Raw genomic sequence first — 24,859 nt, 5'->3', positions numbered from 1 at the left:
CACATAGGGACTCCCATTGGGGAGGTTAAAGTGGCAGAAAAGATTTTGGAGTCAGGCCAGGGCTCAAATCTGTTAGAGTTTTGTTTTGTTTTGTTTTGTTTTACTGTGTGACATTGTACAAATCACTTAACATCTCTGAGCTTGGGGTTGCCCTCCTATACCATTGTAATAGTGTCATACACTTTGCAGGGATTTTTTTTTTTAAAGATTGATTTATTTATATAAGAACCAGGATACAGACCAGATGCACGGGAGGGTGAGAGGACTCACCAGACAGAGTGGGAAACAGAACGGCAGACTGATGAAATACACTGCTGAGGGGAGCAGCGGGCGTGACAGGAGAGGTCTGCTGTGCCATGTGGGACTCTCACCGGCCGGCTGGGATCAAACCCACGCTGCAGAGGCTGTGGACAGCTTCACAGTGCGGCGCTCAGCCGCCTGCGCCACCAGGGAGGCCCAGGGATTTTTTTTTTTAAGGCGCTGGGGTGCAGGCAAGAGATGTGGAGGGTGAGAGGATTCACCAAAGACAGAGTGGGGAACAGAACAGGCAGATGTACTGAAATACACTGTTGAGGGGAGCAGCAGGAAAGACAGGAGAAGTATGCTGCGCCATGTGGGTATCTCCCTGGCCGGGGATTGAACTCATGCTGCAGTGGCTACAGATAGCTTCATAGTGCTGCGTCTTAACCCCTTGCACCACCAGGGAGGCCCCCACTTTGCAGAGTTTTTATAAAGCTAGTAATGGCACCACTGAGTTCCATTTACTGAACATTTGTGTGAGTTACCTCATATAATCCTCACGTTCCTCTGCAGGGTAGGCACAATCATCCCCTTTTCCCTTTTACAGAGGAAACTGACCCTTGGGTTTAGTAGCTTGCCTGAGGTTGTACTGTAGGCACATTGTGTGTCCAAGCGCAGGGGTGTCACATTCAGAATGTTAAGGCTGGGCAGTGGGGATGAAAGAAGGTCCCAAGCACATGGCTCTAGCATGCCACCCAGCTCGGCCCTTCTTGGATGCCTGCCTTCTCTTCCCACACGCTCTCAGTCTCCTTGGCTGACTCCTGGCTAGCGGTCGCCAGCTCGGCATTGTTCAGTTGTACTTCATTGACGAGTCCCCAGCTTTGTTTGTTGTACAAACTTTCTCCCAGTGGAAATGAGTCTTTAAATGACTCAAGTCTGGGGATAGAGCAGAGCTGGCTCTTATCCTTGCAGCTAACTGTTATTTCTTCTCTAGGATCAAGGATGGCCAGACTACCTGTGGCCGTGAGCCCTCCTCAGTGCTCCTGGGGCTGAGCTGGGATGGCAGCCATGGGGTTGCGTGGGCCCCAGTCCTGGTTGTTGAGCCTGCCAACAGCCGTGGTCTATGGCTCCCTGGCCCTCTTCATCTCTGTCCTGCACAATGTGTTTCTGCTCTACTACGTGGACACCTTTGTCTCGGTGTACAAAATCAACAAAGTGGCCTTTTGGGTCGGAGAGGTAGGCCAGTGCTGGGGCTGGGGGCAGCCCACGTGGGGGTGGGGAGATTGTGCTGTGGGGTCCCACTCAGTTAGGAGCATGGGGCAGGCCAGGTTCCCCACCAAGTCTTGGCAAGAAAAGCTGGAGCTTTGGAGGCCTTGATGGCTCCTTCTCAGTGGGTGTTAGACCAGCTTTTTTGACCACTGTCCTGTACACCGTGCACTGTTCTTGGTATTTGCATGGATTACTCACGTGCATTGCTGTCAGCTGGGCTATATTTACTGACTGGGCCCTGGGTAGGTGGGAGTTTGATGGGGGCAGTGGCTGGTAGTGTGGGTTTTAGCAGAGGGACTGACATGAGCAAAGGTTTGCAGGAAGGAAAGCTGGGGCGATCTCTGAGGGGTGGGGAACAGGTTGGGGTAGGGAAGAGGAGAGGAGGCTGTGTGAAGCCTGCCTGCCGCATTTCCCCTCTACCCACAGACCGTGTTTCTCCTCTGGAACAGCCTCAACGACCCTCTCTTCGGTTGGCTGAGTGACCGTCATTTCCTCAGCTCACAGCCCCGGTTTGTGTCTTGGGGACTGATAGTGGTTCTGACTCACCCCACCCCTCCTCAGGCCTTGGGGGGCCCTGCCCATATCTGGGGTGAGGAAAGAAAGGGGGCCCATTTTCAGTGTTGTTAGGCTTCCTCTCTTCCGGAATTCAGGTGGGAGAAGGGGTCTTGACTAACTTGCCTCGCTCACCTGGGGAGAGATTTGCCCTGGCTTGGCTTGTCGTGTCCTTAGGACTGGGTGATGTGCCACTATCACCTGCTGCTTCTGGCAGATTCCCTTATCCCATCCCTGCTTGGGCCCATCACTGTCCCCAACCCTGAGAAATGGGCATCCCATCACCCTTTGGCCATCAGCCCTGAAGGCTGGCAAGTGGCAGAGGAGAGAGTGTGCCTACTGGTGGGTTGTGTTTCCTGAGCCAGAGGCCGAGGACTCAGGCTCAGTGGAACCACTATCCCTCCTCTGGGGCAGGGCAACTGGGCCTGCTAAGGCTGCAAGCACACCTCCCAACACCCCTCCTCTCCCTGGCAGGTCGGGCGTTGGGCTCTCTTCGAGGGCTGTGGTGCTGACACGGGTGCGGGCACTGGGCTGGCATGGGCCCCTGCTGGCACTGTCGTTCCTGGCATTCTGGGTGCCCTGGGCCCCAGCTGGCCTGCAGTTCTTGTTGTGCCTGTGCCTCTATGATGGCTTCCTGACGCTCGTGGACCTGCACCATCACGCCTTGCTGGCTGACCTGGCCCTCTCAGCCCACGACCGTACCCACCTCAACTTCTACTGCTCCCTCTTCAGTGCGGCTGGCTCCCTCTCTGTCTTTGCCTCCTATGCCTTCTGGAACAAGGAGGACTTCTCTTCTTTCCGCGCCTTCTGTGTGGCACTGGCCGCTGGCTCTGGGCTGGGCTTTGTGGGGGCCACACGGCTGCTGAGGCGGCGTGTTGAGGTGGCCGGCAGGGAGCCAGGGGGCCCGGCCATGGCTGTGGATGGTGGGTGAGTAGCCAGCCCCAGTCTCCCGGTTTCTGTCGGCACCCTCTGAGGCTGATTTCAACACTGGGTCCCCTGACTAATGGATGACTGCCCTGGGCGGGGAGGCTCTCATCCAGCCCTAGGCTGTTCTTGACTCCCCTGTGCCCCTTAGCCTGTGTGGAGAGGAGCTGATTGTAGGCCGTGAGGAGGCGGGAAGCATCACCTTGGGCCAGTATCTCCGGCAGCTGGCACACCACAGGAACTTCCTGTGGTTCGTGGGCATGGACCTGGTGCAGGTAAGGGGAGTAGACCCCCCACCTTCCTCCCCTGAGGTGGGGACAGGCTCCTCAAAAGCTAAGAAATCAGTTCTAGGCCTCCCATGAGCACTGCTGGGTGATTGGATGGCAGAAACACAGGTTGGGTAGTTAGGAAACCTAGATTCTAGCACCATCTGAGCTCCCAGCTCCCTATGTGATTTCAGACAAGTCTCGGCCTCTCAGGCAGTGTCTATACTGCAAAGTGAGGATATGAAAAGGTGCCTTTTGGGGACTCTGTGACAATCTTTTAAAACACCAAGTGCCACACCTAAAACATGTAGTGTGTAAACTAACCATATTTTAAAATAGATTATTTTAATGCTATTAAGTTTTCTCATTAAGATATTTCCAAGTAAAAGGAAAAATCTTCTAATTGTTCTAGTGGCAATTTTATCATTTCTTGTAACATTTAGCAGAATTTAGATAAGCGGCAGGAATTTGGCTTTAGATTTTGCTCTGGCATGTTCCTTGTTTAGGGAATGGGGATGGAGGCTGCTCTTGCTGCCGAGGACCAAGGGACACGTGCTCTCCTGTTGGCTTTCGCCCTATTCCTGGCTGCCCTGGCACTGGCAGCCTCTCACTCCCCTCTTGGGTTGCAGGTCTTTCACTGCCACTTCAACAGCAACTTCTTCCCTCTCTTCCTGGAGCATCTGTTGTCAGACCACATCTCCCTCTCCACGGGCTCCTTCCTGTTGGGTGAGTGGGTGCATGGGCAGGCTGGACGGACAGAGGCTTGTACTCCGAACCTCTAGCCCAGCTGTAGGCATGGCTACTTCTCCAGCTGGGTGGCTGTGGGGGTCACTTTCAAGCCCCCAGCTCAAGAAGGGGCAGAGTTGATGGTGGGCCTGAGGCAGGTAGAGCGGCTCTCAATGCTGTCCTTTTGGGGATGGTACCACCTGCAGGCCGTGTGGCACAGCCAGGACTGTGAGTCTTCACTCTGGTTATTCTGGTTATAACTCTGGTTATTTAGGTGTGTTTTAACCAATCTATTTAGGTCTCCATTTTCCATCTGTTAAGTACAGGTAATAATAGTACTTATCTTAAGGGCTGTGGAGATTAAAGATACCACTGGGGTGTTTTAACTCAGAGACTGGCACGTCTCTCAGTGCAAACTCTGATTTTGAGGGTTAAAATGTGGATCCTTGTGAGAACTGTGCCTGTTCTCTGACAAGGCCCCACACCTTCTCCCCAGGCATCTCCTATGTCGCTCCCCACCTCAACAACCTCTACTTCCTGCCCCTGTGCCGCCGCTGGGGTGTCTATGCCGTGGTACGGGGTCTTTTCCTGCTCAAGTTGGGCCTGAGCCTGCTTATGCTGTTGGCTGGCCCGGACCACCCCAGCCTGCTCTGCCTCTTCATTGCCAGGTATGCCCTGCCCTCCCTCACCCCCACATCTCTGACTCATTCCTCACTCTTCCTTGCTCTCTCTCCCGGCAGCAACCGTGTCTTCACTGAGGGCACCTGTAAGCTGTTGACGTTGGTGGTCACTGACCTGGTGGATGAGGACCTGGTATTGAACCACCGCAAGCAGGCAGCCTCGGCGCTCCTCTTTGGCATGGTTGCCCTGGTGACCAAGCCAGGCCAGACCTTTGCCCCGCTGCTGGGCACCTGGCTGCTGTGCTTCTATACAGGTAAGAGTCTAGGGGCTGGCAGAGCTCTCGAAGCTCCAGGGAGCACTGCTCACTTGGCACTCAAGTCCAGTGAAGGGGAGAGAATGCAGCTGGCCAACAGGGGCTGTGCTGGGTTGTCCTGGGCTGCCACCCCACCTCTGGGGAGGGTGGAAGTGGAACTCTGTTTCTTCTGTTCTTTCAGTGGTTCATTCTTTCAGCAAATATGTAGAGAATACCTTCTCTGCCAGGTGCTACCCTTGGTGCCTCTTGGGTGATAAGTGAGATAGACAAGGTCTTTGCCATTATGGAGTTTATAGCTAGTCAGCGGGGTGGGTTGAGGTTGGCAATAAACAGCCAAAGAAGAAAATAGCAGGTAGTGATAAGTGTGATGGTAAAAATAGTGTGACTGAGAAGCTGCTTCGCGTGAATCAGAAAGGTCTCTCTGAGGAGGGACCTAGTGACACCTAGGATGTCCACTGAGTGGCAAGGATTGGTGTTGCAAGATCTCAGCAAATCCCAGACAGGGGCCGCCCCTGGTGGTACAGCGGTTGAGTGCTGGGCTGTGAGGCTGCCCGCAGCCTCTGCAGCGCGGTTTGATCCCCGACCGGCAAGGGTCCCACATGGCGTGACAGACCTCTCCTGCTGCGCCCGCTGCTCCCCTCAGCAGTGTATTTCGTCAGCCTGCCTGCTCTGTTCCCCACTCTGGCTCTGGTGAATTCACTCACCCTCCCGCACTTCTGACTGTACCCAGTGCTTGTATAAATAAATAAATAAATCTGTTTAAAAAAAAAAAAAAAAAAAAGCCCAGAAAGGAGTGGCAAGTGCAAAGGCCTAAGATATTGGAAGTGGTTAGAAGGTGAGGCTGGAAGAGGGAAGAGGACACTATAGATTGCAGCAGGGTTAGGATTTTTCTCGGCGCAAATAGGTTTGTTTTTAAAAGCTGACTCTGGCTGCTATATGGAAAATGGATTGTGGGAAGGCTGTGACAGAGGCAGTGGAGGCTTGTACGACGGTGGCCCTGGGAGTGCTAGAAAGAAGTGTTTGCATTTGAGGTGTGTTTTGGCATTGGGGAAGGTGAAGGTTGACTGTTACGAGTGATGAACTTAACCGACGAATGCAGGATGACTTTGAGGGTGTTGGCCCATGTTACTGGGTGGATTCACTAAGAAGGGAATGGCAGAGGGTGGGGTGAGAAGCAAGTTTGGGGAAGGAGTGAGGAATACTATTTGGACATGTGCATGTGACAGAGATGTGGTGACGTGGGCTTCAGAGGAGACTAGGGCTGACCATGTTCTTCCTGCGTGCTCTTGTCCTAGGTCATGATCTCTTCCAGCAGCCCCCGCTCACTCCTGTGGGGAGTGCCCAGCCCTGGCCAGAGCCCCCGGCCCCACCCCCAGCGCAGGCCCCCACGCTCCGCCAGGGCTGCTTCTACCTGCTGGTGCTTGTGCCCATCATCTGTGCTCTGCTGCAGCTGTTCACCTGGTCCCAGTTCACGCTGCATGGGAGACGCCTGCACATGGTCAAAGCCCAGCGCCAGAACCTGTCCCAGGCCCAAACCATGGACATTAAGACAGTGTGAGCAGTGTGGCCAGGCATTCTGCTGGGGACACTGCCCACAGCCCCGGGAAGGAGCCATGTTTGCCCATCTGGTGTCCTACTCCTCTGCCTTTCTTGGTTGCCGGCTGGAGAACAGATGGCAGAATGGGGGCTCTTGGGGCTAAGCCAGGAGTGTCACGGGGTCTAAGATTCTGCTTGGCTGTGCAGTCTAGCATGGGCAAGGGCTAGGATGTATGTGCTCAGGGATCTGCCTCCAACTGTGGGGCAGGAGAATGAAGAGGACCAAGAAAGGGATGGACTGCTGCCGGGCAGGGATTCCCTGTCCCAATATCCATCTGGGCTGGCGCTCTGAGGGGGTGCGGCAGCCACTTTTGATACTGCAACCGCTCCCTTCCCACCAGGGGAAGCAGATTGGAAGTGCCACGTCACCTCCCTTCCAGTGATTTCCCTCAGAATTCTCTGCTTCAGCCATGCCTGAACTAGCACGCTGCCAATGTTAAATGGCGCCCCCAAACCCACCCGGCCTCTGTAGGTGCATCTCGTTGGACTGTTTAGTCAGTCATTCTGTTCCCATTACTGAGGTCTGTGCTGCGTGTGGGGGTGGTGGGTTGGAGAACAGGGTTCTTCACTTAATAAGAGCATTTCTTCCAAAGGTTAGGAGGGCACCACATTGGACTCAATGAGGAAACAGGGAGAATGTACAGATAGCTGCGTGGGGACTTGGGAGTGAGATGGCTTTCAGGCGGGCAGCTGTGGCCCTAGTGCATGCCCACGTGCCACTCTGGACATGGTGGGCAAGTAAGGGCACCGCTTCCAGTCCAGAGGGCCTCAACCTTGAGAGTTAGGGAACTTTAAAAAATGTTGATGTCTGAGTTTTGTTTTCCTGGATTCTGACTCCCCGGGTTTGGGGGGATAGCCTGGGCACTGCGGTTTTGGGCAGCTCTGGTAATTTTTCCTATAGTTGAGACTGAGAACCTTGGCTCTAGAACATTTAGGGCTGGGTAGTCCTTTGTTGTGGGTGTTAGCAGCATCCCTGGCCCTACCCAGTGCCAGCAGCACTCCCCAGCCACCTCCAGACTTGCCAACTGTGTACTGTGTCTTGGAGAGCAAAACTGACCTCCAGTGGGAACCACTGTTGTAGGTCAGTGGCTTTTTGAGGGTCTGCTCCGTGGTTAAGAACTTTAGCTCTAAAGCTTCATTGCCTGGTTCCAATGCCAGCTAACAAAGGGCAGAGTTTTAGGAAAACACCTAATCTTTCTGTGTTCTGTTTTGTCTTCTGTAAAATGAGTAATAAAGACATTTGTAGGGTTGTTGGATCACACGTTGGTTGAACATTTGTAATGGGCTTGGCAGTTTTTCCTAAGTATGAGTTTAAAAAGAGAGCTGTCTTGCTCTTTTGACTTGCTCCCTACATTCAGCATGAAGTCGCACCTTTGCGTTTGAATGTGTGCACAGGGCTCACTGAGACCCTGTGCATTGAGACCCTCAGTTCCTGAACCAGGGCTTTGGCATGAACACTGTTTGCTCTGTATCTGGACAGGCTGGGACTTGGGTTGAGGTCTGGCCAGGTCTGGCCAGTGCAACAGCTCCCTCTAGAGAATGGTTGAAGCCCAGCCCACCACCTCAGGGCCCACAGCTCCAGCTTCAAACAGACCAGCTGACATGTCTATTGGAACAACTTTATTTAAGTACACTGGGCCCCACCAGGCAATGTGGTTTGTGTGAGGCTGTGCGAGGGATAAGCTTGGGCTAAGAGAAGGGAGGTGAGCTGGTTAAGCACACTGCAGTCCACGGGTTGCCACGTCGCTTTCACACACACCTGCTGCTGTGGCCCATACCTGGCAGGGCCTTTTGGCCATTGGACGGCATGGGGGAGAATACTGATGGAACCTGGGATGGGGGTAGGTCTTGGTGTCACAGGTGAGAGTGCCAGTGAAGATGTGCTAGCCCCAGCCTTGCACCATCTGGGCAGAAGGGCCTTTGGATCGCTGCTGCACAACCTAGTCCAGGGGAGGCACCTAGACCAGAGATCAGCCCGGGTCTTGGCATTCAGCTCTGGGTACAATGGCCTGGTCTCCTCCCTCTGTAAGCAAGTCCAAAGTCAAGAATGGCATAGAATCATCCTAGAGGGGGCCTTTCGTTGTTACAACAACTGCACACCCGCCACCTCCATCAGCCGGAGTGGGAAAAGGCAACTTGGTCAATTGCAGCTCTTTCTCTAGTCCTAAAGGGGCTGGAATCCCCAACACTCGTCTTTTGCTAGGAGCTTCTGCCAATAAGTGATTCTACCTTCTACTTCAGAAAATCCAACCAATGACCAGCCTGCTGATTCCAGGGCAGGAAGCAAATGGAAGAGGGAAGAGGAAAGTGGAGTGACTGATGCAGCCTAGACCCCAGATGGTCCTGAGACCTGTGGATACTGTCAGCTTGCCATCAGCAGGGAGTGGCAGGGCCCTGGGTGCTACGCTAAGCTTAGGTGCTGTAAACATTAGTGTGAACAGGGCGACTGTAGCAGGAGGCAGTGAGCTCCCTGTCTCAGTCCCCAAACTGAACAAACACTTCAATAAATAAAACTGAAGATGGCCTTGCCCAAGGATAAAGGAAAAGTAACAGGGCCTGGAGTCAAGAGGCTCCTTAAGCCTGGATGGGGACTGGGGCATAAACTTTGGTGTCCATCTGAAGTGGCACTACGCCTGCCCTCCTCAAATGCCCATTGTGGTCCTGGTCCCCAGGGGAGGTTGAAGGCAGCCTGCCTTCTGACCCGAATCAGTAATAGCTCCTGGAGTGCTTGTCCATCTTCCCAAATCAAAACTGCAACATAACTAGACAGAACTCAACCCCGGCTCCAAGTCTCAGCCATGATCAAGAGGCATCAAGAGCAGAATGAGTAAGGGGAGATTGCAGCTGCCTTGGGCCTCGGCACCTTGCGGGTGGGGGTGAGCGTGGGGCAGCCCCACCTGGGATGGGCAGCAGCAAGATCTCCTGGGGTTAGGTTTACCTCCCTCTCTGTCTTCCTCTGGTAGTAAACATAGTCCCACACAGACAAAGGCCCAGCTGACGGAGGAGTGGGGCCCTCTGCCAGCACTCCCCGTCAGGGGCCAGTTAGTGGTCAACCCCAGGCCTCGGGCCATCACCATTATGGTTAGTTCATCGTCCTTTATAGGCCCTGGGATCCATGGGCCACACGGCACTCGCATATGTACACACACTCGCACCCACACACCCATACACATTCACACACACAAGCAGTTCCTCACAAACATTCCGACTCAAGAAAGCGAGTTTTAAAGTTAACTTCAGAGAGAGGTGAAGATGATGTCCCAACATTAGAAAGTTTTCCTGTGGATGGATCGGGCACCATCTTCCTCATATTCCTTCTTGGAAACCCACATCTTCTTAAAGGTGTCCAGGGAGGCAAGGATAGAGCCCCTGCAGTGGAGGGAATCCAAAGGAACATTGTGAGAGAGAGTGGACATTTGTGGAGCTAGCCCATCCCCACAGGGCCAAACTTTAAAGGGATGTGGTGGGGAGGTGGAACAATGCCTTAGCTTCCCGGAAGAACTACTCACCCAATCCATGTAGAGTACAGTCTCTCCTGAGGTGCAGATATCTGCAAGGGTGGGTGGAATGAAGAATGTGAGACTTCACCTGCTCCCCGCCCCCACCCCCCAGCTCATCTTCATTCCCAATTCTTAGCACCCAAGGCAGTAGAGGCATTTCTCACAAAATGTTACGTAGCTATGTCCCTGTGGCCTCTCTGGGGGAGCTGGGGTCCATGTGACACTCTTTTGGAGAAGCAGATTTCCAGCAGCCCGAAGTATTTACAGCTCCCAGAGAAGCTATCCAGGGAAAGATTCAGCCTGCCTCGGGGGGAGGGGGCTAGGCCCTACTCTCCTTCATTTAGCATTCCTCCTCTGCTCAGGCAGGCCAGCTCCCCTCCGAAGTCTCTAAAATGTTGGATGTGTCACAGGGGAGCAGCAATAGTTAAGTTCCTGTCAATGGCAGTTTTCCAGAAAGACCACAGGTGGGGCCCTCAGCCTTACACTTGCTACAGCTAGGTATTATTAGGACTGCCCCCCTTTTGTGAAGAGAGAGAATTGAGAATGGACTTTCCCGTGACAGACTTCAGAGGCAGGGTGGAAGCCTGGAGCAGCCTGGAGGGACCTGTGTAGCCTCGGCTGCCTGAAAAGAGTGGGAGCACATGGCACTCTGCCACATGGCACTCCAGCTGCACCCAGCCCAGCCCCCACCATGGTCCTACCCTGATCTTCACGTCTTTAGGAGCCAGTTTCTTCACTTCGCTCAGTAGTCTGTCACCAAAACCTGAATGGGAAGGAAGAAGAACCTCCAGTCAATTCTCTAGGTGTATGGGCCCAGCAGCATCTGGAAACTTCCTAGGGAAGGGCCCTGAGAGCAAAACCAACCTTTGAACAGGGTGGAGCCTCCTGAGAGGACAATGTTAGAGAAAAGTGTGCGCCGCAGGTCCATGTCAGACTTCTGGATGGCAAACACCAGCACCTCGTGGATGCCCTCACTCTCCTCGCCGATCAGGTCTGGTCTGAACAGCAGCTCAGGTGCCCGGAATCGGGAAGGACCAATCTGCAGGGTGGAGGGCAAGTTTGAGGCTGGGTCAGTCCCTTTGGGGACAGGAATGGAAATGAACCCTCTGCCTATTTTCTCTTCCTCAGGTGGCTGTGAAAGCCAGACTTGGGAAAGATCTATGTCAGGAGACTCAAGGAGTAAAGCAGGGCTCCTGGGAACAAATAGAAACAAATAGGGCTCTTGGAAAATGAGAGGGAAGAAGCGCCTATGTTTAATCCCGCTGGAAGACCTGTGGCATTAACAGACACACTCATTAGTACATGGGTGTTTCTTCCTGTCAACAGAGGTGCAAGGAAAGGCAACTCACTCACTCTACCCTATGTCCAAGTGGTTAAGGACAGCACTCACCACCCCGCTCCCTGTCCCCATTCTGAGCTTTTGGGGGCCTGAAGGAAGCAAAGGGAGAGGTGTGGCCACCTACCTCAATGGTGCTGCCATCAGGCAGGTAGTACTGAGCCTTCTCCGTCTCTAATGTCTCATCCTTCTGGGGGTTTATGGACAAGTAGCAGGCTCTCTGCAGAACCAAGCACAATAGTCAGGCCAGCAGGAAACCCGGTACCTATTCGGTCAGGGGGGTGATGTGCTGCTGCAGAAATCTGCCCCCACACAGTGACCATCCTGGATGTGTCAGAAGAGCTGTTCTTCTGACCTGGAGGTCAGAAGAGCTGTTGCCCTGAAGCAGGAATAGGGAGGCCTCCGTTGGCCTTCACTGGGTGGCATGAGGTTAGGTTCTACCTGCTCCACCCCTTGGTGGGCAAACTTCAAAACTTAGCTTCTTGGATCTGGGTCTGAGACGACAACCTAATTTTACTCCAGGCCCAGGCACCTGTCTCTAAGTACTCACAGGACACTGGGTCCCCCTACTCAGCTGGAGGTTTCCCTAGAGCCAGAGGTGGCAGGAGGGCTGAGTTTACTTAAAAACAAACAAAAACTGTAGCTCTCCTGCCTGCATATGATTATGCAGGTACCTCTCTCTTTCCTTCTCCTTTTCCTAATCACTCTGTCCCTTATAAGTGTAAAAAAAAAAACAAACAAAACATGCATTCTGGCTTCTTAAATGATGTATGAAACATAACATAATTTGTACATTAGGTATAGAAAACATAATGAACGCCCCCTACACCCATTACCCAGCTTAAATACAGAAGCAGCTCTTTCCCCCCTCAAGATGGCAGCACTTGGGGAAGGTGAATCTGTCAAGGTGAGATTCAGATCACACAGCTGCCAGTAAGTCTGGCTGGGGAGAACAGAGTCTGGCCGGGGGCACTTGCTCCCAACCCCCTGGAAGTCTGCCTCTCTTTATTCAAGGTCACTGAGGTCCTGGCTGCGCTATTCCCCTTCCCATCCATCCTGGGGCCCAGGGGAAAGCACTCACTTCTTTTATGGCCTTGACAATCTCAAATTCCGAGGAAGAGTGGAAATCATAGCCCTCCTTACGTAAGTAGAGGCGCAGGAAGCGAGAGACGTCTCGGCCAGCGATGTCGATGCGCATGATTGAGTGAGGCATGGCAAAGCCCTCATAAATGGGCACAGCGTGGGTGACACCATCCCCAGAATCCAGCACCACTCCCGTGGTCCTGCCAGTGGCGTAACTGAAGCAAAGGGGCACAATTATTAATCCTGCCTCCTCATTCTGGGAATAATCTCATTTGTTTTTAGTGTTCATGTGAGCTAAATGAAGCCTGGGCCTGCTTTCTCCAAGGGCCTCAGAATGGACTGAGCACAAAGAAAGCTGGGCACTAAAGCAAGTCTTAGAATACCTGAATGAAAAACACTGAGCTTCTCCAAGGCCCCCTACTCCCAGAGAAGCAGGCCTGACCTGCTTGAGGGACCAGGCCTAAGGGGCAATTTTTACTTTCTAAACAAGAGGAAAAATCCTACAGAGGCGAAGCAAGAAAAGTAAACGAGTGAAGGAAAATAAGAATATTTTCACGTCTGGACCCCCCTGGTGGCTCAGGGGTTAAAGTCTCAGTGCTATCAAGCTATCACCAGCCACTTCAGCATGAGTTCGATCCCCTGCCAGAGAGCTGACCCACATGGCACAGCAGACCTCTCCTGTCTCGCCCCCTGCTGCCCTCAGCAGTGTCATGCAGTTGATCCGCCTGTTCTGCTCCCCACTCTGTCTCTGGTGAATCCTCTCACCCTCCCACACCTCTGGCCTGTACCCCAGTTCTTTTAAGCATAAGTAAAAATGAATCTTAAAAAAAAGAATATTTGCACATCCATAGAACAAAGTAGCTTTTTCGCCACATGGCTCTCTAGGTCTGTCAAGTTTTCTTTTCTCTTTGGTCACAACAAGGGCACAGGCATATATTTCTGTGATATGAGGGGAAAGAATTCATGATGTTTATAAATGGCAACTGACAATGTCCTAGAGTTGGGAGTACAGCAGGGAATGGAGTGGACTGCGGTGAAGTCAAGCTTGCAAACCCTATCTAAAATGGCAGCTGCTACGTCAGCTCCAGCTGATTCTGCCCTATAGGAATTCAGGCCCAGTGTTACCAGCTCTTTCCATTTCCCCCAGAGAAGCCAGAAATTTGGATTTTGCTAGGAAATTTCCCAATTTTTAAACGCTGATTCAGTTTCTTAATGGGGTGAAACATTCTACTTGCAGGTCACTGGTGTACAAGCTCGGGAGCAGAGTTAAGCTTGCTGTGAGGCAGGCTGGGAGAATGACAGGGAGGTCAGAACAGGGACTATGTGGTATTTTTGTCACATTCCTTTCACCAGCTTCACATAGCACCTGGCCCAAGTAGGCCCTGAATAAACACCTGAACATATTATAGGGGCCTTCAGGAAGGGCTCTAATGTATGTGGCCTTCCCAGCAGTCCAGCCCAGACCCTTAGGTGCCAAACCTGCTGAGAGTAGGGGCCCTGAGAACTGGTCTCAATACTCCCCTCCCCATTACCTTCAACCTTTCCCTGGCAGGGGGCGCTCAAGTCACTCTGAACCAACAACCCCAAGGAGAGGCCACCTCTGTTCAACCAAAAGATTGCTTCCCGCCCAGGTGGCCAGGCTAGCCTGCCAGGCTGCTACTCACAGGCTGAGCACAGCTTGCATGGAGATGAAAAGGGCAGGCACGTTGAAGGTCTCAAAGAAAACTTCAGCAGCTCGTTCCCGGTTTTTCCGTGGGTTTAAAGGTGCCTCCGTCAAGAGTACAGGATGCTGATGAGAGATGCCCAGATGGCAATCACGAGAGGCCAGGTTTCTACCCCTCACTAGTAACTGGGGAAATGCCCCAACATGGCTGGCTAGAAAGTCAGGGACCTTTGTCAGCCTCCCTCCAAAAAAATGCAGGCTGGCTGTGTCACCTACCACTAACCATGTCAGTTTCTCGACTTTCCAAATTCATGCCTCCTGTCCTTGCTTCCACCTTCTTATCCTAACAGGTCCCAATATCTACTATATCTCTCCGATTGTCAAGAAGAGTTGCTAAACTCTAAATTCTGAGTTATTATGATAAAAATAGTTAAATTTTTTTTTCAAAATAGACAACTGAATTTCAATATTGAACATGATTTTTAAAATGAGATCTATTCCTCTCCTGGAACTCTGATAGCTTAGTATGCACTTTCTTTTATGTTCTTTTTTTAAAGATTTATTTATTTATGCATACAAAAACTGGGGTGTGGGCCAGAGGTGTAAGGGGGTGAGAGGATTCACCAGAGATAGGGTAGGGAGGTGAACAGGTGGATCTACTGAAATACACTGCTGAGGGGAGCAGCGGTGAGACAGGAGAGGTCTGCTGCGCCATGTGGGTCAGTTCCCTGGCTGGGGATTGAACTCATGCTGCAGTGGATAGCGCTGTGTCTTTAACCCCTGCACCACCAGGGAGGCCCTCTTGTATGTTTCTGAGTTGAGTTACATCCTTCCTTAGAAGTTAGTGCATAGTCCCTTAAGTCTGAAAGATGGTTTGAATCCCAGTTCTATTATTTTATTTACCAGCTAATCTTAAACACGACTTGGCTTTTCTGAACCTTATTTGTTCCCTTGTTTGTGAAATGGAGATACTGCCAGCTATAGCTCACAGGAATGGTGTGAAGATTAAATCTGAACATAACAGGGACTCCCAGGTGTCGTAGGGGTTATGTCTCAGTGCTATCACCACAATGGCTTGAGTTCCATCCCCGGCCAGGGAGCTAAGCCATGTATGGTGCAGCAGACCATTCCTGTCTCGCTCAGTGCTCCCCTCAGCAGTGGATCCGCCTGTTCTGCTCTCCATTCTTTCTCTGGTGAATCCTCTCACCACCTCCCCCCCGCCACCACTCGACACACACACACTTCTGGTCTATATCCCAGTCCTATGCATAAATAAATCTTAAAAAAAAAATTGAACATGACTGAAAAGCACATGGCTGGCGCCTGACCCATAATAAGACTCAAAACACTGTTGACCTTTATCACTGTCATTCATATCTCTGGGCTGAGGTCTGCCCAGCTCTATACACCCCACAGGGTGGCCCTGTATACAGGACCCTCACCTCCTCTGAGAAAGTCTGCAGCTGGTCCTTAGAATAGACGTACTGCCAGATGCGCTCCATGTCGTTCCAGTCCTTGACAATGCCGTGCTCCATCGGGTAGCGGATGGACAGCAGCCCTCGGTGTTCCTGCGGGCAGAGAGCAGGACTTACAGCAGCTGCTGCTAGCCTCTCAGCTGGCTGCCTGGTAGACCCTGCTCTCCCACAACTGTGAGCTCTCAGCCTGCAGCCCTCACTCAGGCAAAGGGAGGGCACCATTCTCCAAGCCTCTAACCTGTATGCTGCAAACTGCCCAAGTAGCCCACAAAGCAGAGGGCTTCTGTATTTCCATGGGCCCTCAGGGGCTCTTAGGCAAGTGACAGGAGGCACCCTCTTTATTGCTGGGTCACAGGACATAATCTCCTGACTGCCACTTCTGGGTCTCAGCACTGGAGCCAAGATTGGCAACAATGACTCTGTTGTTCAGCTTCTAGAAGCTGCCTGAGGGCTCTGCCAAACTGAGCTAATTAACTCATCCCCAGGGTACCCCACCCAGGCTCTCCCTCCAAATCCCTTTTGCCAAAAAATAACCAAGCCAGTCAATTTGGCAAGGCAGTGGTAGAATACAGAAAGAAGGCAAAGCCCTGTTTTCTAGACTAGTCTCTGTTCCCAAAGTGGAGTTGCAGACATCTCTCCACGATCAGGCTGCTCCTTGGAGAAAGAAACCAAATAGGCCTACAGTGAGAACCTAAAGGGAGATTTTCAGAGGGAATTCTCCTGCTCCCCAAGTGGGGAATGGTGAAGGGCCTCTGCTGGGTGAGGGTTCGTCAGTAGGACTGGGAATTACCTCAGCTTTGGGGCCAATGAAGATGTCACCTTCGAGGGCTCCTGCCATGACACGAACATGTTTGGGTCTGCCCACACTACAAAAAAGCAGAAGAATCATCACTTTCCAAGACAGGACACAGGAAAGGCGTATAGATGCACAAATTTACTCAAGTCTACTGTGATTATCTTTGAGGAGTGAGGTTGCAGGTGATTTTGATTTCCTTCTTTCTGCTTTTCTGCATTTCCTGCTGTTTCTACAATGGACTGATATTATTTGTATATTATTTAATATTTCTTATTATATTTATAAGTTACTGAAATTTTAGTGAAATCTTTCCCTGATGTACAGTAGGTCCTTGAATTACACTATTACTTTATAATACATTGCATTATAAAACGTCTCCCAGGTGACTCTGAAGGAAACACTATTCAAGGACCTGCTTTGTACTTAGTTTTGCTTAAAGAGGAAGTTTCCGAACACCTATTGGTGATGTTAAGTGAAGACTTACTGTATGTGTAGACCAAAAAAGACAAGAAAGCAAGACTTAAAATGAATGATAAACTATAAAAATTTAGTTTCCTTAGCCTCCCTTCCTAGGCCTTCTACTAAGTAAAAATGGGGTAGCTGACAGGTAGTCTTCTTTTTCTTCCTCTTTAAGCTCCTTCCCCAGGTGCCTGTATTCTTCTCCTGCCCACAATCTCTTGGCCTTAGGAGGAAAGCTCTGAGAAACTCAATCTCACTATGATGGCTGGTATGGTTCCATGTTAAACCCCATCCTGTGTGAGGACTCAATGAGGCGGCAATCATCCAAAGCAATGAGTACCCAATGGTAACATTTTTCCTTCTCAAATTATAATACATAGGCAACTATTTCCTTCATTACCCTAAAAGCAAGCTCCTGTTCTTTGATTGTTACTGTTTTGAGTCCCAAGGCTGACCCAAATGAAAGATTCTGCTTCCCAAAAGATGGAGGGCCTCGGGCCTCCTTGGTGTCGCAGGGGTCAAATCTCAGCACTATCAAGCTATTGCCAGCCACTGCGGCATGAGTTTGATCCCCAGCCAGGGAGCTGACCCACATAGTATGGCAGGCCTCTCCTGTCTCACCTGCTGCTCCCCTCAGCAAGGTATTTCAGTAGATCCATCTGTTCTGCTCCCCACTCTCTCTGGTGAATCCTCTCACCCCCTGCAACTCTGGCTTGCACCCCAGTTCTTATATGCATAAATAAATAAAATTAATCTTTAAAAAACAAAAAAGAGATGGAGGGCTGAGTCTACAGCAAAGCTGACAAACAGCTCAGTAAGCTACTGAATGACTTACTAGTTTGGAAAGCAGTATTTGGGGATCTGATCACCAGCAAACCCAGCTTTAATTACACCAGACCCCTGAGGAGAGAGAAGAAAGAGAAGTCAGAAGTATCACAAAAACAAAATATATATCATACAATATGTATAACATGGTCCATTTTTATGTAATTTGTGTATAATGTAGGCATTTGATGAGCATTTCTATAGAACCACCAAACGGAGGGAGCGGGACTGGGGATGGCGACGAGGACTTTCACTGTGTGCTCAAATATTGTTTGATTTTTCGGCATTGAACATTTTTACTTTGGGGATTAAAAATAATGTTAATAAAGGGGAAAAGAGAGAAAACGTGATAAGAGGACAGTACCCAGAAGCATCAAAGCAGACCAGCTTAGGAACATCATCAAGGAGGGAAGAGCGTGTGATTCCTTCTACTACACCACACCGCGTGCTTTCAACTTGCTTTCCCACTCAGGCGGAGCCCTCCCTGCCCTCCAGGACCCCTGTGACCGATCCCACCATGAGCGCTGCTATGCTTGCGGCTGCCTGCCACCAAACACATCTGCTTATCACCACAGGGGCAGTGCATTATGTTTTGTGGGGTGTTTGTTGTTAGCACTGTCTGAGAAGAGAAGAAACCCAAGATTACAATTCTGCTGCTCAATACTTGGTATGCTGGTGGGGAGCAGAAAAGATTCTGACTTCTCCCTACCAGCATCTTTGGTACCCCCAGAACCTAACCTAAGTGAACACTGACTCCAGATATACCCCGTTTTCTTCCTTCTTATCTCGTCTACCACTACAGACCTGAGACCTTTGCCCTTTCACCACAACATGGCTTGCAGCTGCATGTGTAACTGGGGCAAGCCTTTTCCTGCTGTCTGCTGACCACTTCTCCTGGGGTGGAGTATGAAATTTCCAGAACCCACACAGCAAGCAGTAAACCCTTTAGGAGACACTAAAGGTCAAGGTTATCTTTGCAACAAAGGCTTCCAGCAATCCCCCTGGTTCCCTTTCTTCTTCTTTTTTTTTTTTTTTTTTAATTTTCATTCTTGCTTCTATAGGAGAAAGAGGGTGAACAGGCCATCCTATTGCCTGACCTTGGTAACAGAGGGAGGAAGTGAGGAGAGTTGAAGGCCAGGGAAAGAGGTATGGGGGAGCAGGGCAAGCCAGTCCTCTATGAGGCAGGAAGCTGCCAAGAGAAGAGGGAAAGGATCAGGAACAAGGGTGAACCCATCAGCCTGGATAGTACAGCAGAGCGTCTAGGAAAGGGGCAGCTGTAAACTGAGGGGAAGGAGGGAGACCTACTGTACCCAAGGGCTGCAGGATAGCAGCATGGATAGTGAGAATGGCACTGTACAAGAGAGCTTTTGAAACTTGTTAGCTCAAGCTTCTAGTAATTGCTCACTGCCTTCATCTGGGTGTGGTGATGCCAAGTTGCTAATTGGCAGTTTTGGTAGAGACTGAAAACAAGAAAAGTAAAGGTAAGTCCTGTACTTTGAACTCTGGATACTTTTAGAGATATTTTCTCTGGATATTTCACTTTGAGTTTACTAGCAAAAGGACTACGGTCTGAGTAATAAGGCAGATTAAGATGTCACATTCATTTCTTCCTGTCTGTTGTTCCTAATGAGATGGTAACAGACCCAGTTCAAATATTACCACCTTTCTCCTTAAGAATAATCTCTGGTTGGAGAGAATTCTTCTCTTCCTACTACCACATCATTACTATGCATATCATTCTGCTTTTCATTAGAATTGGGGGTTTCCATTTGTGCCTCTTTCCAACCCAAGTTCTTTGAGGTCTGAGGCTTTACATGTCAGCAGTATCTGGCATTTGCAGGTACTCAAGTAGATACTGGCTAAAATTAAAATCAAGTGCAAATGACTGGCAAATGAAGCCTAAGTATGGGACCTGAGTGAGCAGCTGGAACGCCAAAAGCCCCAGGCAGAGGTGGTGCAGGAAAGGTGAAGGCAGCTTTGGGAATGATGCATAAGGTAGAACCAGATCTAGCTTGTCCCTGTAGCCCCAGAGTTGGCTGCCAGGTCAGCAGTTGGGTGCAAAATGGATGGGGACAGGGAGGTGGCTGAACTGCCTCTATTCTGCTTAAGCCACACCAGGAGAACATTTAAAAGGGTCATGTCAATGTCCTTAACAATATTTATAACTAGGAACTGTGTACTTGGCAATTGAGCTGCCAATCTTTTTGCCATTCACTCTGGCAAAGCCAAATAAATGTGCTTTGTTTTCAAGAGGTTTCTTGAAAAAGTAGTCTCATTAAGTATTTGATTTTGAGGACTCAAGCCCTTGCCAGTCACCACTGACCATTCTTCTGATATAGGCAAACAAATGGCAATTCCACAGCAGGGCTCTCCCAGTACCTGCTGGCTATAGCCTGTGGCTTCGGCAACCTTTATCCCCAGCACTCCTGATAATTCTAGACACGATGGGAATGAGGCTAGTTGTTTCCCTTTTTACAAGTGGGAAAGTTGCTCAGAGGTGCCTCAGATTTAGGACAGAGGTGGGTAAGTGTTGGCTCAAAAACATATATTGTCAGGAAGACAAGTACTTTTTTAAAAAGAACCTAGTTGCGGTACAAATTCACATACCATACAATTTGCCCATTTAAGTTTCAATGGTTTTTAGTATATTTGCAGAGTTGTACAATTATCACTGTAATCTAATTTTATAACTTTTTCATCATCCCAACAAGAAGCTGTACCCATTAGTAGTCATTCTCCATCCAGCTATCCCCTCCCAGGCAACCACTAATCTACTCTTTCTCTCTCTCTAGACCATAAACTACTTTTATATCAACTTCTAACAGTTGAAAATTGAAGCATGCCTATAAAATTTAATATTTCTGATTTCTCTCAAATAATCAGACGATCTGGCAACACCAGATCCACATTACTACTGGAGACACCTGGCTGGAAATTAGAAGCAGTTGGTCCTTTGGTTAGGGTTGATCAAGGTAACTTCCAGATACCGCACGGTATCTCCACCTCTCTTTTAATGTTTCCCCTATTCTACGGCATTCCCAAGCCGCAGAACTGACTTCATGATGTTTCTCCTTTCACATAGTATTTTATTTTTCATTCTCAGAGTACCTAGTTGGGTATGAAGAACACCCTTAGGTCTCAATACTAGTTGAAGAGTGAGAATATCTCTGTAAGTCACCTCTTCACTTTTCTGTCAAGTCAGGGATGGATTCAACCTGAATATCACATTGCAAGTGACAGTGATAAATAAACACATTGACTTTTTCTCTTCAGCTAATTCCAGTGTCTCTTAAAATTAAGTGAATCAGCAGTTCTTAAGAAGTGATGACATGGGCCTCCCCCGTGGCGCAGTGGTTGAGCACTGGGCTGCGAAGCTGCTGGCAGCCTCTGCAGTGCCGGTTCGATCCCCAGCCACCAGCGAGGGTCCCACATGGTGCACTCCCCTCAGCAGTGTATTTCATCAGTCTGCCTGTTCTGTTCCCTGCTTTGGCTCTGGTGAATTCTCTCACCCTCCCGCGCTTCTGACTGTACCCAGTGCTTGTATAAATAAATAAATAAATAAATCTGAGGAAAAAAAAAAAGTGATGACAAATTGTTAAAAAAATGTGACAATTAGTGAACTGTGAACACTGATGAGATATTTGATATTAAGGAATTGTTACTTAGGTTTTATAGTAGTATATTGAGTATGTCTTAAAAGGTATATATAGGAGGGCCTCCCCGGTGGCGCAGAGGTTGAGCGCTGGGCTGCGAAGCTGCGGGCAGCCTCCTGCAGCACCAGTTCGATCCCCGGCTGCTCCCCGGCCACCAGAGGAGGGTCCCACATGGCGCGCAGACCTCTCCTGCCGCCCGCTGCTCCCCTCAGCAGTGTGCTTTGGCCCTTCTGCCAGCTCTGCTCCCCGCTCTGGCTCTGGTGAATTCTCTCACCCTCCCGCGCTTCTGACTGTACCCAGTGCTTGTATAAATAAATAAAAATAAATCTTTTTTTTTTTTAAAAAAAAGCATATAGGAAAGGGAAGTGAATAAGAATGTTATTAAAAAGATTGCCCAAGAGTTTTGTTAACTACTTAACAGCAAGGTGATGGATATGGATGTTTGAGGAACTTGGAACCCCATCTCAATCTGAGTCTTGGTGGCTCAACTTATAAGCCAGGAGGTTTGAATATTGTTATTTAATCTCTCCAAGCCTCACTTTCCTGCGTGATTCCTATCAACTGTCAGGGCTGAATTTTATTTTTTTTATTTATTTTTATTTTTATTTTTATTTATTTATTTATTTTTTTGAAAGATTTATTTATTTATTTATACAAGCACTGGGTACAGTCAGAAGCGCGGGAGGGTGAGAGAATTCACCAGAGCCAGAGCGGGGAGCAGAGCAGGCAGAAGGACTGAGGTACACTGCTGAGGGGAGCAGCGGGCGGCAGGAGAGGTCTGCGCGCCATGTGGGACTCTCCTCCGATGGCCGGGGAGCAGCCGGGAATCAAACCGGCACTGCAGAAGCTGCTGGCAGCTCAACCGCTGCGCCACCTGGGAGGCCCTTTTTATTTATTTTTAAAGATTTATTTATTTATACAAGAACGGGGGTACAGGTCAGAGGTGCGGGAGGGTGAGAAAATTCACCAGAGAGAGCGGGGAGCAGAACAAGCAGACTGCTGAGGTGAGCAGCGGGCGAGACAGGAGAGGTCTGCCCCGCCATGTGGGTTTCTCCCTGGCCGGCCGAGAATCGAACCCGCGCTGCAGAGGCTGCGGACAGCTTCAGAGCGCAGCACTCAACCTGCTGCGCCACCAGGGAGGCCCAGAGCTGAATTTTAAACAGGATGCAAAAAGACCTTGTAATTTGCAAGGTCTCAATAACTGGATGAACACTGTGAATCCGCCAGGCAGCTTAGGACCGAGGGAACTGGCAGTTTATCCTCAATGGAAAGACCTAGAAGGGGCACAGAAAGGTATCAACCAATCCCTGTGGGACCCAACCTTTGAGTGCAATGCAGCTATTTTACAACCGCCCTCGCCGATCAAAATAAGAGGAGTAATTAGATTCTTTGCAGTTGTCACTATTGGTGCATTTTGCGTGGGGTACTAGCAAAAGGAATAGCGGACAAAACACTGGATTTAGGGCGTCTTCACCGTGCGACCTTGGACTCACTTCATCTCTTCGCGCTTGTTTTCTCATTTGTAAAATCAGGATCAAACTTCCTGCCTTAACTATCTACCTAGTTTTTGTAAGGTTCCGACTCGAATATGTATGTTTAGCAATTTTATTCCCCAGCAGCTAGGCGTTCCGAAGAGGAAGGTACCTGCCTGCTTGCTTTGTTCCTCTCCTTTTCGACCTTTATTAAGGTTACAGTTTATAGTCACAGATATAACTGAAATCCTGCGGCCATTTCTGGCACCAGATTCTCGGGCTCCACCCAAATACAACGCCTTGTCGCTGGGCCCCGGACCGACTCTAGGAAATTTAGCCTTTCACCCGCGGGCGGGCCCTCCACTGTCAAGCCCCGCCCCTGAGAGGTCCCGAAACCAATCCCTGCAGTCCTCGGGCCCCGCCCCGCCCCTTAGAGAAGGGAAACAGTATGGCGTCCCAGAAGAATGGCAGAGGCGACAGCCAATCACGGCAGAGGGTTGCCCTCATCCGGCAAGGCCCAGAGGCGGGGTCACCGGTCAAGATGGACAGCCGCAGCAGCCAGTAGAGTTACCCGAAACTGGGGAGCGGGCGGGCGCTGGGCGCTCACAGAGCGGTTAAGGCCCCTCGAGCTAAGGGCCTAAGACCCGGCTCGGACCACAGCTCTTCCCTTTATCCACCCAAAGTTCTCCATCCCGTGACTGCAGGCCCGCCTCCCTTCCTTCGGACTATGGGCGTGGGGGAGGACGGAGGTAGCGACGGCTGAACCCGCCTGACAGGCCGGGCCAGTGACAAAGAGCCGGCGGCCCAGGTTGAAACTCGGGAGGCGATCCCTTCGGGGAGAAGAGCATAAGTCCCTTTAGAAATAGTAAAGACTCAACTCACGTTGTCGATCACTACAGGCTGGTTGGCGATTACATCGTAGGACTCCATGGCAAAGGAATCTCTCCTTCCGAGGAAGGAACTGCCAGCCCCGTCCGCTGCTAACGCCACTGACACGCATGCGCAGTCTAGCCGCCGGGAGAGGGCGGTCAGGGAGCGGCCCGACCTCGCCTCGGAAGAACCACAACCTCCAGCATGCATTGCAGCTGAGCCTGCAGCCCAGGCGGCTTCGGAGGTCCGCTGGGCGTCGCGTTTCCTACGCACAGCATCTTGGGATCTGTAGTTTTCCCAGATAAATAGCAGGAGACTCAGGTTGATGGTTGTATTGCTTGCCTTGCTCTGCAGTCCCTCTCAGGGGACTGAAATGTGTAGTCTCCTTGGGCACTTGTGTGTAGTTCGGTTTGATTTGGTCACCAATTCGTGGATGTTTGGATTTTACAGGTCAATCCTACCACTCCCCATCACTCCCCGTGGAAAATTTAAGGTTGCCACGTTTTTATTTGGGTCTATAAGATATTAACAAGTATCCCCTATTAACACCACACTCTAATAAAGGACAATTTTAATACACACACGCACACACACACACACACGCGCGCGCGCTTGCCTTCCTCCTCTCCCATCCCCCACCCGCACACGATGGGGAAGGACATCACCAGAACAAAGGAAAAATCATTTAAACTGTTTAAAATTTGCTCTAAAGCCAGCATTTTTCTTTAGGCGTTTTTCCTGAATAAGTGTAAATTTTGCTGCAGTCTAGCATTGGTCTGAAGACTGGCATTTGGAACTACTGGTAGACGTGATCTGTTGAACACTGAGACATCCTTTAATAGGTCCAGGAAATGCTCTAGTGCCTAATTTTCATGGGGACCTGGAATTGACATTGATGGATGTGAAAAAGGAGGTGAAAGATATGTGTCACGCTTTCAGGGCATTTTTTCTCTAAATTTAACTTTCTTCACTCCCTTTAAGTTGGCAGGAAGCTTTAGGCAGTAGCATTGGTGCTCAGGACTCCTTTCTCTGCCCTTCCCTTGGAATTTCTTCAAGATCATTGAGTGGAAGTCATTGCTATATGAAAAGTTGTAAACAGGAAAGTAATATCCAGCCCAGTACCTCAGCACTTTAAAATTCCTCTAGGGGCCTCCCCGGTGGCGCAGCGGTTGAGCTGGGTTGGGAAGCTGCCCGCAGCCGGAGGAGGGTCCCGCATGGCG

General features: G+C 50.3%; 2 protein-coding genes across 5 annotated transcripts in view; one reads left to right on the top strand and one right to left on the bottom strand.

Annotated features, from left to right (window-relative positions):
• The window catches only part of MFSD13A (major facilitator superfamily domain containing 13A), a 29,475-nt gene extending 5,177 nt beyond the window's left edge, over positions 1 to 24,298 (top strand). For 2 of the 4 annotated variants that reach the window (XM_037496044.2, XM_054689936.1), the window contains exons 2-9: positions 1,235 to 1,476; positions 1,936 to 2,018; positions 2,536 to 2,988; positions 3,137 to 3,260; positions 3,881 to 3,977; positions 4,474 to 4,645; positions 4,718 to 4,911; positions 6,207 to 9,447. In XM_037496044.2, coding sequence (XP_037351941.1) covers positions 1,300 to 1,476; positions 1,936 to 2,018; positions 2,536 to 2,988; positions 3,137 to 3,260; positions 3,881 to 3,977; positions 4,474 to 4,645; positions 4,718 to 4,911; positions 6,207 to 6,469 — 1,563 coding nt within the window. In that variant the 5' untranslated portion in view covers positions 1,235 to 1,299 and the 3' untranslated portion in view covers positions 6,470 to 9,447. Of the gene's footprint in view, positions 1 to 1,234; positions 1,477 to 1,935; positions 2,019 to 2,535; positions 2,989 to 3,136; positions 3,261 to 3,880; positions 3,978 to 4,473; positions 4,646 to 4,717; positions 4,912 to 6,206; positions 9,448 to 23,668 lie in introns of those variants that run through there. The other 2 variants (XM_037496045.2, XM_037496046.2) reach the window with 2 other exon arrangements.
• Positions 8,093 to 23,787, bottom strand: ACTR1A (actin related protein 1A). The gene is made up of 11 exons (XM_037496050.2): positions 23,652 to 23,787; positions 17,655 to 17,719; positions 16,355 to 16,430; positions 15,532 to 15,657; positions 14,091 to 14,215; positions 12,425 to 12,641; positions 11,471 to 11,563; positions 10,872 to 11,046; positions 10,709 to 10,770; positions 10,017 to 10,057; positions 8,093 to 9,876 (listed from the first exon to the last, which is right to left on the bottom strand). The coding sequence occupies exons 1-11, from the start codon at positions 23,697 to 23,699 to the stop codon at positions 9,774 to 9,776; spliced, it is 1,131 nt and encodes a 376-aa protein (XP_037351947.1). The 5' UTR covers positions 23,700 to 23,787; the 3' UTR covers positions 8,093 to 9,773.
• Positions 24,299 to 24,859: the final 561 nt, after the last annotated feature.

The sequence above is a fragment of the Talpa occidentalis genome, unplaced genomic scaffold (genome assembly GCF_014898055.3).
Source record: "Talpa occidentalis isolate TD23 unplaced genomic scaffold, MPIMG_talOcc4v2.1 talOcc4.8, whole genome shotgun sequence".
Lineage (NCBI taxonomy): Eukaryota > Metazoa > Chordata > Mammalia > Eulipotyphla > Talpidae > Talpa > Talpa occidentalis.
The sequence above is the reverse complement of the archived record's forward strand: the minus strand, read 5'-3'. Positions and strand labels throughout refer to the sequence as shown.

Bases quoted from the DNA above. Each gene is read 5' to 3' on its own strand.
- ACTR1A (XM_037496050.2), bottom strand. From the start codon at position 23,699: ATGGAGTCCTACGATGTAATCGCCAACCAGCCTGTAGTGATCGACAAC. The intron at 12,642-14,090 runs GTGAGTAGCAGC...CCTTTGCTTCAG, and splicing joins ATGCAAGCTGTGCTCAGCCT to TTACGCCACTGGCAGGACCA. The intron at 11,564-12,424 runs GTGAGTGCTTTC...TTGGTTCTGCAG, and splicing joins TTGTCAAGGCCATAAAAGAA to AGAGCCTGCTACTTGTCCAT.